This window comes from Stegostoma tigrinum, chromosome 3 (assembly GCF_030684315.1).
Source record: "Stegostoma tigrinum isolate sSteTig4 chromosome 3, sSteTig4.hap1, whole genome shotgun sequence".
Classification (NCBI taxonomy): Eukaryota; Metazoa; Chordata; class Chondrichthyes; order Orectolobiformes; family Stegostomatidae; genus Stegostoma; species Stegostoma tigrinum.
Window position 1 is genome coordinate 17,104,067 of NC_081356.1, and position 13,285 is coordinate 17,117,351.

At 39.6% G+C, this 13,285-nt stretch overlaps 1 protein-coding gene across 1 annotated transcript; it reads left to right on the forward strand.

Annotated features, from left to right (window-relative positions):
* Positions 1 to 349: 349 nt before the first annotated feature.
* On the forward strand, positions 350 to 11,924 carry LOC125451345 (gonadotropin-releasing hormone II receptor-like). Its single transcript, XM_048528373.2, has 3 exons — positions 350 to 1,061; positions 4,112 to 4,319; positions 7,233 to 11,924. The coding sequence occupies exons 1-3, from the start codon at positions 507 to 509 to the stop codon at positions 7,508 to 7,510; spliced, it is 1,041 nt and encodes a 346-aa protein (XP_048384330.1). The 5' UTR covers positions 350 to 506; the 3' UTR covers positions 7,511 to 11,924.
* The last annotated feature ends 1,361 nt before the right edge of the window (positions 11,925 to 13,285 follow it).

Consider the following 13,285-nt stretch of genomic DNA (forward strand, 5'->3'; position numbering starts at 1 on the left):
TATGCAGAATAACATTGTGTCAACATCCATCATGTTCAAAACTTGTTTAAAGCAATATTCCGTCTTGGGTTAAATTAGCAAAACAAAATTACTGATTTGTTGATTTGTTTAACTAATTATTTAAAGCATAAAAAATTAAATCATTTAATTTTATATATTTTGACTACTTCGAAAAGTATCCAATCCAAATCTTATTCCATTGCTTAATTTGCTTTGGTACAGTAACCTCAAAGGGACTGAATGTGGGAATTACAGACCATCCTCTGCTGTAACAACTCCTGCTCAATTGCTCCGCGGGGAGAGGGGAGGGCAGAGGAAAGGGCACCTCCCACCAGCGGGAGAAAGTGACTGAACTGCTGCCAAACCCTACCTCGGAGTTAACATTCGTGAGTAAGGAAGATGCAGAAGGTGAAAGCTTTCCCGGACGTCTGGCCCGGATCTGGACACTTGGTCAGATTTAACTCCTCAATCAACACTCTATCCAGTCAAAGGCAGAGGCGAATGCAATGAAACTCCGGCTACTTTGCTGCAATGACTTGCTTCTCTGCAACAGTAGCGCAGTCAACAGCAGCCTGGACAGCGACGGGAGTTTCAGCACCACGGCCAGCGACCAGGGTGGCGAGGATGAGCTCCTGCTGCCCACTTTCTCCACAGCCTCCAAGGTCAGAGTCGTCATCACCCTGACCATCTTCTTGATCTCCTCCTACCTCAATTTGACTGTGTTATGCGACGCCCTGAGGAGGAGAGGGACGGCCAGATCCCACATCAGGACACTGATTGTGAACCTGTCGTGCGCTGACCTGCTGGTCACCTTCATTGTGATGCCCCTGGACGCCGCCTGGAACATCACAGTGCAATGGTACGCCGGGGACCCCGCCTGCAAACTCCTCATGTTCCTCAAGCTCCTTTCCATGTACTCGTGCGCCTTCATCACTGTCGTAATCAGTCTCGATCGTTACTGTGCCATTCTGCACCCTCTGGGCATTAGCAGAGCCAACGAGAGGAACCGAATCATGCTCATCTGGGCCTGGATCATGAGTGTCATTTTGGCTACCCCTCAGGTAATACATATAATAGTATAATCTGGGCATCGAAACAAAGACGGTTTCAATCTGTAGTTGGAGTGCAGTTCGAACGAGCTAGGGTGTTAGTTTTGTTTTAAGTAACAGCAAAATCATTTCTCTAAAACCCACGATTGGTGTAATAGATTTTTGTTTTTAATCAACCTGTCCAGAGTTACTACACACACCTGGAGCGGGTGGGACTTGAATCTGTGCAGATCCTTCACCAACGGCAAAGCTGCATTCTAGCTTGTGACCACGCTCTCTCATTTTAATAATACTGCTTTGGTGCAATGGTTGCAATGTTCCTGTTGGGAGAACCAACCAAGGTGAAATTGCAAACGCTGGGCTTAAATACGGGAGCGTCAACTTCAAACCTTACTCTGAAAAACGAAGCCAGTTAAGTAAAGCCGATCATTCTGCTTGGGTCATTGCTGGTTTTAAGAAGATTTCGTTAGCTGCGTGATTTTGCTTTATCAGCTTCGGGTGCATTTAATATGCACCAATTTTAAAATGGTGGATGAAGCTGGGAAGTCGAAGTGTTGTGACCATCTATATTACCTGCCGAAAATGTCAGCGTTTCACGTTTGCTGCTGTCCAACACGATGCATGAATCATTTAAATATTCAGTGGAAACTGTTTAAGATTTGACTGGATTAAAAAAAAATCAAGCAAATCACAGCCCATCAAATCTCTGCTAACAGAATCCAGAGAAATTGTCGCAAATGTTTTACAACCTGGATGAAATGTATTTCTCACTTGAGTAACAAATAGCTGTGTGAATGTAACATTACAAGTTGGTGAAATATGTAGTTGGTGTTGGAGAGATGGAAGTTGATATATTTTAGAATGAGTGACCATTTAAATGGAACTGTTGTATTTTGAAGGAAGTACAGGGAGGAAGATGCAGAAGAGACTGGAAAAGATAAGCTCTAGTTAAAACACAACTCAAGATTTGTATGAGAGATAGTAGGAACTGCCAATGCTGGAGTCAGATAACAAGGTGTAGAGGTGGATAAACACAGCAGGCCAGGCAGCATCAGAGGAGCAGGAATGCTGGTGTTTCCGGTATGATCATCTCATTTCATGAGCGATATGAAGGTCTTTGATATGCTGCAAAGGAGGTATAACAAATAGTTACAGAGATTGGGCATTTTACCTTTAAACTTAATTTGAAGAGGATGGGTTTAATCATCTAGGATCAAAAGAGATTGAGGGGATTTGATAAAAGTGCACAGATATAAACTGATTAGACAAAACAATGATTTGATTGTACAAAGACCAGGAATCAAGATTGAGAATTCTGAGAAACAGATGCAGGAGGAAGGCTAGGAAGCTTTATTTTAATTCAGTGAGTGGTAATGAGCTGGAACTCATGGCCCACAAGAGTAATGGACACCAGAGAAGATTGAATGATGATTTTAAAGGAAATTGGATGGGTGCTTGAAATAAACTTATAAGGCCACTGGGACAGAGCAGGTGAATGGAACTGACTGGATTATTCTAGAGAACCAGGGGAGAAACCAAATGGGCCCAATTGTCGTTGTCTGTAATGTGAATATCTTTGTAACTTTATGGCCAAACACGTGTACAGAAATCTTTGATGTGGAGCAACATGTTGATGAAGTTTTGTTAGTCTTTGTACTTGCTGGAGTTTATAAGAATGCAAGGAGACAATATTGAAATACATAGACTTTTTAAGGGTCTTGACAAGGTGGGTGTGGAGAAATTTTTTCCCCTTTTGGGATAGTTTAGGAGTAGAGGGCATTACCTCAGTGTAAATGATTGCCCACTTAAGACTGATTTAGGGACAGATTTCTTCTCTCAGAGGGCAATGAATCTGTGGAATTCTTTAAAACAGACAGCTGTTAAGGCTAGATAATAAAATGTGAGGCTGGATGAACACAGCAGGCCAAGCAGCATCTCAGGCGCACAAAAGCTGACGTTTCGGGCCTAGACCCTTCATCAGAGAGGTGTTAAGGCTGGGTTGTTAGGTATAGTCAAGGCTGAGATAGACAGATTTTTTATTCAGTAAGTGAATCATGGTTTATGGGGAAAAGGCAAGAAAGTGGAGCAGAGGATTGCTAAATCAATATTGATCTCTTTGAATTGTGAAGCAGACACGATGGACTGAATAGTCTACTTCTGCTCCTACATCTTATGGTTTTTTACAGTCCATTGGTTGCTTGGCCTCCCAACAACCCCAGCCACATCTTCACAAATGTGCAGGACAGTTGATGAGGCAAAGGGCAGCTTGCTCACCCTCACTCTACTTGAGGCCACAAATGGTTGGCCCTTGACCAAACCAATTTTGAGGCTGGTGGGAAATTTCAGGGGTGGAAAGGAAACCCAAAAAGTCATCCTGTTCATCCTTGGAATGTGAATGGGAGGGACACATCCACATAAGTTTGGCTGCCTGTGCATGTTCCCACCTCCACTGGTCTTTTCATCATAATCCCCAAGCCACAAAAGCCTTCTCTCCTTGCTGTGAGGCTGCCCCCCACCCCACAACTAACTGATCCTGGACTCTGAGACTTTTAATCTAGATTCTACCTGTAGTCCCAGTCCTGGCTACTGCTGCCCGTGGTGCTGCTTGGAGTGTGGTGTTGCAGGCTAATCTGATTGAATAAAATCTGCAAGAGCTAGAAAATACTCAGCAGGTTTGGCAGCATCTGTGAAGACAGAAACAGAGTTAATATTTTCAGTGCAATAGGACACTTTTCTGGAAGTCAAATACAATGAAAGCAAAATACTGTAGACACTGGATATGCAAATTTAAAACAGAAAGTGCAAGATAAATTCAGCAGGTCTGGCAACATCATTCTGATGCATATTTAATACCAACTCTAAAAAATATTAAATCCATACTTGAAAGGAATCAGAATTATACAGATAGTTCTTTCAAAGAACCAGCTCAGTCTCTGAATGACTTTCTTTTGCCATGCAAGAAGTTATGATTCAACTATTTGAATTACCAACCTTATATCTATTTCACCAGTTTTCTGTGTGCAAGTATAGCAATGAGTAATTGGTTACTTTTTTTATTGCAGCTATTCCTCTTTCACTCTGTCTCTATCGCTGTACCAGCTCCATTTACTCAATGTGTGACTCATGGCAGCTTCAAGGAGTCTTGGCAGGAAAAAGTTTACTTTCTCTTCACGTTCCTCTGGTTGTTCCTTCTGCCGCTTCTAATCATGGTATTTTGCTACACAAGCATAATAGTCACCATTACAAGGAAGATGGCAGTAAATGCAGATGGTAAATATTTATCTTTAACTGCTTTCATGTTGGTAAAAGCCAAAAATGTACATAATCCTTGCAATCACTTTCATATACGTGAGTGAACCTGGGTAAAAATGACCAGGTTCCTTTGTTAGGGGTCAGCAAGGAAGTACAGTTCCTGGAGGAAAATTGTAAAATATCAGGATCAGGAAAGCTTTAAGTAATCCCTTCATTATTGATGATTAGAGTTTAACACCAGAAGATGATCTGAAAATGTAGATAAATGTAAGTTACTTTCCAAAATGGGGCAAATCACAAAAAGGAAGCATCATTTTAGCCAGACCAGCCAGGTTTGGGATTAAGAATCACTTACTCCCACAAAGAATAGATTAAAACTGGAATTCACTCCATCAAAAGTCTGTGTATGTTTAAAATCTTCAAGGCTGACATTATAGGTTTGTATGAGCAAGGCGATAAAATAATGTGAACGGAATGAACTTAGAATGCAAATAAGTGCAAGGCTATAGGAAAAGCCAGGGGAGTGGGACGCTAAATGCATTGCTCCTGCAGATGGTCAAGCTTAGTATGATGGGCTGTAGCTACTTCTTAGTTCAGCGATGTTTTCATGATTGAAATGAATGGTAGAAAATGTTTGAAGACCACAATGAGCAACTCAAACATGTGTATAAACATATAAACAAGAGGTAGATGTAGGCCCTTCAGTCCCTTGAGTCTGCCATACCCTTTAACAAGTCATGTCTGATCTGATTATCACCTCAAATTTAAATTCCAGCCTCTCCCTGATAACCTTTCAAGTCTTTGCCCCACTCTGTCTCAAAAATATTCAAGGACTCCGCTTCTACTGCCATTTCAAGTCAGTTCCGAAGAATATCAACTGTCTGAGAGATAAATGATTGCCTCATCTCTGTTTTGTATGGGTGACCCCTTTTTTTAAACAGTGACCCCTAATTTTAGCTTTTCCCATTGGAGGAAAAATCCTCTCTACATCGACCCCACCTTGACCCTTGATGACGTTGTATGATTTAATGAAATCGTCTCTTACCCTTCTAAACTCCAGCAGATACAAGCCTAGCTTGCAAACCTTTTCTCAAAAGACAACTCAGCATTTCAGATATGGATCTGATAAACCATCCCTGAACAGCTTCCTTTGAGTTTACATTCTTCCTTAGATAAGATGACTAGTACTGTGCAAAGTACTTTCAATGTGGTCTCAGTATTCCTCTGAAGCATAACCTACCAGCTCTGTATTGGCAATAAATGATAATATTTTATTAATGTTCTGAATAATTTGCTGTATGTGCATAATAACATTTTCAGGTTCATGAGCTAGGACCACCAGATCTTTTTGTATCTCAGAGCTCTGCAATCTCTCACAATTTAGATATTATGATTCCCTTTTATTCTTCCTGCCAAAGTGGTCAATTTAACATTTTCCGATATTATACTCCATTTGTCAGATCTTCACTAACTCATTTTATCTATCAATATCTTTTTGTAGCCTCTTTATTTCTTCCTCACAACTTATTCTCCCAATTATGTTTGTGTCTTCTGCAAATTTGGTATCATACTTTTAGTCACTTCTTTCAAGTCATTTATACAAATTTTGATAAATCAAGGTCCCAGTAATGATGGTGGGTCCATCCATTGGAATTTTTCTTTCTTCTTCGGAGTTACCTAACTGTTCCTAAATTTAGCAACTATTTGATCTAAAATGATGATCTCAGCTGAAGGCAGAGCCAATACTACAACAGTTGACCTCTGCCCAGGCTAAAGAGGAAAGAAAAAATAATTTGGGTTTCTGATACTACCGGAGTTTTAATTCACTCTGCCACAAGATGCTTATTTATGCCATTATTGTTCAACCTTTGGGATTTCAATCTCACCTCTACAAATACAGCAAGGTGAAAAGTGAAGATCAGATGCTTGACTGCTCTGGCATTCCTTGCACTGGAGAGGTCTTGGTATAAAGTGTACTAATTGTATAAAGGTCATCCAGAGTTGACCTCATAGAATGTGAGTTCCTTATTGGGGCTGTTAATCTGGTCTAATCAGAGAGACCTGGCTGACAGATACAAACAGGAATGACCCCCTCCAACTCTTTTTTGAATTCATCCCCACCATTCTCATCACTTTTTTTATCCACGTAAGCATTGCCCTTATCAGGCTTTGCTTGTTAATGGTTCACTGTCCAAATGGGTGTTTTACGGATGAAAGTTCTTACACGTTGTTATCTATTTTACTGAGTCACCGCACACACAGCCATTGATGATGTGAGGGGGAAAAAAAACACTACTACTGTACAGTATGGGCAATGAATTAAAAAAAAAGGAGATTCAGAAGGTCTCCACAGACTAGGGATTGGCTCCAAGTTGGCTGGCCACAGACTAGGGATTGGCTCCAAGTTGGCTGGCCACAGCCCTTGTACAGGACACATGTAATTAAAGGATGGTTCGGTGAAGAGAAAACAATAAACAGGAGTGTCAGGGGTTCTGTTACTTTGAGAGCTGGCTCTGAGGAGGCTGCATCAGTATCAAGGATTTTCCACTTATAAATAAAAAGTAGCTTGGTGATGGGACACTGGCCTGTGTGGGCTTATTTCATAAAACACATGATCACACGCTTGACCATACCAAAGTGCATACTGCAATCATTTAGAGAAAGGGAAAGAAGAAAATTCATTTTAGCATCAATGAAGGAAAAAAAGGCATTCAACAACTGGTTTACATAAGCCATCCAAAAATAAAACATTGTTTACTTGCAAAGGAACATGACAGAAAGACTTTGACATGCTGGAAAGTGTATGACACTGTTCTGTGCATGGATGTTGGCATTTACAAACTCAGAATATTAACTTGTAATTAAGACATGCTTTTTCCAACAAATAGGTGTCGATAACCAATGATAATGGTAATTTTTTTCTCTCCCCAGTATTCTCTAAAGATGCAGATTCAAGATGTAGTAAGAACTACATTCCGAAAGTGCGAATGAAAACCTTAAAGATGACTATTGTCCTTGTGAGCACCTTCATCATATACTGGACCCCATACTATGTCTTGGGATTTTGGTACAATTTTTTTCCAGCCATGATAAACAAGAAAGAAATCCCTGAATCAATTAACCATGCCCTATTCACTTTTGGGATGCTGAACAGTTTGGTGGATCCATTGGTTTGTCGTATTGGTTATCTTAGGCTGACAAATAGCTGATGCAGTGGGCAACATGGTCAAGCCTGTATTAAGCATGGTCAGAATAAAAGAAAGACAGTTGTCTTACAATGCCCTGAAAACCTTTTGACCAATTAATTGTGAAATTCAGCACGTAGCTTCGTTACTTGGTCCCATATTTTCCAAAAATGGTTTTATTTCTCAGCAGACTGCAGAGAAATAAATGGCAAATTAATAGGCTTGTGAAAGCAATGTGCAGCAGCTGAATGTAGTTAAAACAGCTGTTAAATGTCAGACAATGTGTGTAAATTTCTGGGTCAATGGATGATACACGAGAATTTTTACTTATTGGTCTTTCTGATGAAGGAGTTTCTTTTTCAGTTTTCTGATAAATAGTTCAGTTGCTACACTCCTGTGTTCTCAGCTAGAACAAACATTTTTCAGCTCAGACACTTCTGGATTAGCACCGTACCCAATGAAAAGTGCTTACTTGCATGTTGACTCAAATAACTGCTTCTGGATGCATACAGACTGCCTCTGAAAAATTAATGAGTGAAGTGGCATTTGGTGCAGATACACTTGCAATAAAGATTCATGGAGAAAGGAATTAGTGGCTGAATTGAAGGTTTTACTTACTTTATCAGAGATATATGAAAGTCAGTGTTCCTTTAAAGGCTGATTATATTTTTAGATTAAAGAAATTGAGACCATCCAGCCTCACCACTGTTAAAGCCCACAGGCGCTAACTATATGTACTAAGTAGTGACCGTCTCTCAGAGGATTGATAATGGTTGGAATTCTCTACCCTGGAGACTGATTAAGCTTGGGTCATTAAATTGACGGCTGAGTTAGATAGATTTTTGATCCACAAGGGAATCAACAATAATGGTGGGGGGCAAGGGAAACGGATTTAAGGCCATAATCAGATCAATTATTATTTTGTTGAATGCAGGCGAGCCACAAAGGACCATACAACTTACTCCTGCACCAACTTCTATGTACTTGTATTTGTAGAAGAAATTATCTGTTCCAAAAACACAAAATAGAACAAGTAAACGTTGGAATCCAGTGTTAATTAACAGGTAATATTATAAGTATCTATACATCCATATAAGTGCATAAGTACACATTTACACACCTAAATATAAACAATTTTATATACCTATTAGATGCTGTCTATTATTACAAAACAATATTTTACTATGAATATCTATGAGAAATGTGCTAGTTATTGTTTAAATATTAGTGTTTACAGACAAAGGGTTCTAAATTTATGTTAGACTTGCATATCTAACCTAAACAGAACATAAGGCCCCAGATCCTATCTACATTCTGTGCAGAATTAGCTCAGGGAAAAACATTCAAACATATTCCATCACTCAATTGGATTATGCTAAAATTGATGATGGGAACATAGGAACACAAGTAAACCATGAAGCCCCTTGAGCTTTTTCAACCATTCATTCAGTCATGCTGCTTTGCAATTTAACTACAGTTATTCATCTTAGTGCCAAATCAATAATAGTCCATTTGCCTAACAAAAAAAAAGTCTCAGTTTTCACAGTTACAATTGATTCGTGTCTTGCAAATTTTTGGTCAAAAATGCTCCAGCTTTCCATTACCTTTTTCTATGAAGGACTCTTCCTGATATTATTCCTGAATAGAACCTAATTTGAATATTACTGCTCCTTTTTCTGGATTGTTTCACTGGAGGAAATAATCGTTCCCTGCAAAATCCTTCAATTACGATAAATGCTTCAATATATCACCGTCAACATTTCTTTTTATAGATGCACCATAGAATGCATCCCATCTATCCTATCCTGTATGGCAACTACTTTGCCCAATACCATAAGAAGCTACAGAGAACACAACCCAGTCCATCATGCAAACCAGCCTTCCTTCTATTGGCACCATCTATACTTCCCATTACCTCAAGAAAGCAATTCTACATTCAATTCTGGTCTCCTTGTGATAGAAAGGATGTTATTAAACGTGAGAGGGTTCAGGAAATATTTACAAGGATGTTTGGAGGGCTTGAACTATAGGGAGAGACTGAATAGGCTGGGGCAATTTTCTCTGGGGCATCAGAGGTTGAGCGGTGAGGTTTATGAAATCATGAGAGGCATGGATATAGTAAATAGGCAAGGTCTTTTCCCTGGTGTGTGGCTGTCCAAAACTAGAGAACATAGGCTTCAGGTAAGAGGGTAAAGATTTAAAAGGGGCCTAAGGGGCAACTTTTTCATGCAGCTGGCAGTGCATGTATGGAATGAGCTGCCAGAGGAACTGGTGGAGGCTGGTACAATTACAACATTTCAGAGGCATCTGGATGGGTATATAAATAGGAAGAGTAGAAGGAGATATGGGCCAAATGCTGTCAAATGAGACTTGATTATTTTAGGATATCTGGTCGGTATGGACAAGTTAGACTGAAGGGTCTGTTTCCATGCTGTACATCTCCATGACTCTATCACTCTATAACAGAATCAAAAGCACTTCCTGTCCCAATTGTAATCTCTTCCACCCTCTTCTGTCAGGCAGAAGCTGTAAAAGTTTGAATACATGTATGAACAGATTCTTCCCTGCTGATATTAAACTTTTGAATGAACCTCTCAAATGTTAATTATGATCTCTCTTTCTGCACCTTCTCTGCAGCTGTAACACTGTATTCTGCACTCTGTTCTGCTGCCCTGAGGCACTTTGTACCTGCTCATACAGGATGTAAAACAACCACTTTTCACTGTATCTCAATAACTGTGACAACAATAAATGAATTAGTCAATCAATGTTCAATTATCAAAGGAAGACAAACCTGAGTTATGTAGATTGTCCTTATAATTAAACCCCATTAAATACTGGTATAATTGGTGAATCTACACTGCATTACTTCAGAAACCAAATATATCTTTCCTGAGAAAAGGTTAAGGGAGATATGCGTGGAAAGTTCCTAACGCAGAGGGTGGTGGGTGCCTGGAACATGCTGCCAGCAGAGGTAGTAGAGGCAGACGTGATAGCATCATTTAAGATGTATCTAGACAGATACATGAACAGGCAGGGAGCAGAGGGATACGGATCCTTGGAAAATAGATGACAGGTTTAGACAGAGGATCTGGATTGGCATAGGCTTGGTGGGCCGAAGGGCCTGTTCCTGTGCCATAACTTTCTTTTCTTTATTGTCTAAGCAGGGGCTAATCAGAGCTTTATATAACAGTACTGTAACTTCTATCCCCATGTATTCCAGTCTTAAAAAAAGCCACTAACTTTAAGTTATGCTTGGAAGATGAACTGTGTTTACTTCTTCACAGATTGTATCCTCTCAGGAAACAGAGCTGCCTTGTTGTTGGAAAGGTTGATTTTTTCTTTTACTTATTGCTAATGATCTTTGTCTTTGGCAATAGTGATGGGCTTTCCACGCTAAAGCAGTTTTCCACAACTTAGGAGGTTTGTTCATGGGTAAGCTCGCTGACATACAACAGAAGTCACCTCTAGCTTAGACTGGACTGCAAGTTTCTTCCCTAAGCGAAACTGTTTGGTTTTCACTCTGACATCTTCATGATTTTTTATTTCCAGATTTGGTTAACTGCTTTAATGATCAAACTGCCATAAGTCGTATTCAGAGTCATGCTGTACACATTCATAGACTTAAGGATTATCAGTGCAGCCCACTACTCTAAACATCCATCATGGGAGATTGTTAATTTTTTGCAACACTTAGGAATTCAACAAATGCATAATAAGAATAACAGACAACTTTCTACTTTCTTAAATAATACTTTTTTGAAGTTTAACAGAAATTGGCTTATATTAGCATTTATTTTCAAAGTCTCCCCATCCAATTCTCTGTCCTCCTGAACTCACTAGGAACCACTAACACCAACAATTATTTGCTACTTGGATTGAATGACAAACATATAATAGTAGTTTGCTGTGACAAATTTTTAATGAGACAAGGACAATAATATACCAGTCCATGTTTCCATTGTTTTATAAATTGGAAGAAATGTCCATCTTCTATCTAAGTTTTAATTCAATAGTTTCAAGGATTTTGATGGACCCAGCCACCTCTGATGATTCTAAGGTACAGGTGATCCCCTGTCTGTGCCAAGTATATTCACAATCCATAAACTTGATTGTGGAAGCATGACCAAACTTGAAGATATTCACTTACCTAAGCAGCATATTTGTCTCACTAGTTTCATCTGTTGTATATATGAAAGTCCAAGTAGCCACATTGGAATTTGAAGTTTTAGCAATAATGAAGAGATGGCTCAAAAAAAGGGACAGGACTGGACCATAAACATTCCTGGACCTAAGATGTTCAATAAATATAAGGATGGGAAGCAAGGATGAGAGGTAACAGTATGGACCAGGGAGAATATTACAGTCCTGGATAGAAAACATTTCCTAAAATAGTCAAGGACAGAATCTAATAAAGTGTGAAGCTGGATGAACACAGCAGGCCAAGCAGCATCTCAGGAGCACAAAAGCTGACGTTTCGGGCCTAGAACCTCTCTGATGAAGGGTCTAGGCCCGAAACGTCAGCTTTTGTGCTCCTGAGATGCTGCTTGGCCTGCTGTGTTCATCCAGCTTCACACTTTATTACCGTGGATTCTCCAGCATCTGCAGTTCCCATTATCAAGGACAGAATCTGTTTTATTAGAGCCAGTTTACAGTGGAAGTAGCATTACACCAGTGTTTGGATATAATCTTTTATGCCTGTTTAGCTAATGTATCATGTCTAAACTGTTGATACTTAATAAACTATTTTAAAATCATTTTTGAGTTTGACTCCTTTTTGAATAATCAGATTCACATGAGAACATAAAGTTGTAGCGGTTATTGTTGCAATTTGTGGTTTTCTATATATTAAATCATGTGATGTGTGCCACAGATGTTTGGGTTCTTGCTTATAATTTTAACTTAAGAAATAATGAGTGCTGAGTTGGACGTTTGGTGAATGGTGGGAAGGAAGTTCTTTTATTCTTTTACCTTTATCAGTAAGTTCAATGGTTGGTAATAAGCTGCTATTATACGCTACCTTTAAATTACAGTAAATTAGAAACCTTTTATTTTTAATGAAGCAGCTATACTTAGATTTAACTGAGATTTAACCTCAGGAGTAAAGGAAAGTCAGGCCCAACATAATATAGTAGTATAAGTAATCCAAGGAATAAAGTTAACATAAAGGTAGCAAAGTTAACACCTAGTAGTGCAGCTCAGTCGAGTGAAATATGTGAATTGTAACATATGAGAAGTCACGGACTCTGTCAGTGTCCTAAATAATCACAAGTGCAGACGTTGCTTCGTGGTCTTGGTTTCAGAGCTTGATCACTTCAAACCAACCTGGCAGGGACATGGGTACCAATAGGGAATATGATATTGTGGCAACGTCAGAGAAATGGCTCAAGGAGGCCCGGAGTCACTGAGACACATCCACAAGGCTGAGTCACATGCATAACACATTCAGTGTGGTGGTCACATTGTAGCTCAAGGTCCTGGAAGAAGGAGGGAAATGTGTGACTGTCAGGCAGTCTAAGATGAATGGGCATGTAGTGCAGGAGTTCCGCAGGATCCCACTCACAAATTGGTTTTCCATTGCGGAAGCTGATAAGAATGATAAACTTTCTCAAGGGAGTGTGGTCAGAGTCAAGTTTATGTTACCGCAAGCTACTCAGCAGTGCAGGATGGAAGGAAGAAGTAAGAGGAATTGTGATAGAAAATTACAATGGACGATCTCAAATGTAATAATCTCTGAATTACTGGCAGTGCCACATGCAACAAGAGGATAAGGCAGATGAATGTATGTCTGGGAAGATG

Bases quoted from the DNA above. Each gene is read 5' to 3' on its own strand.
- LOC125451345 (XM_048528373.2), top strand. From the start codon at position 507: ATGAAACTCCGGCTACTTTGCTGCAATGACTTGCTTCTCTGCAACAGT. The intron at 1,062-4,111 runs GTAATACATATA...TTTTTATTGCAG, and splicing joins TCATTTTGGCTACCCCTCAG to CTATTCCTCTTTCACTCTGT. The intron at 4,320-7,232 runs GTAAATATTTAT...TTCTCTCCCCAG, and splicing joins GATGGCAGTAAATGCAGATG to TATTCTCTAAAGATGCAGAT.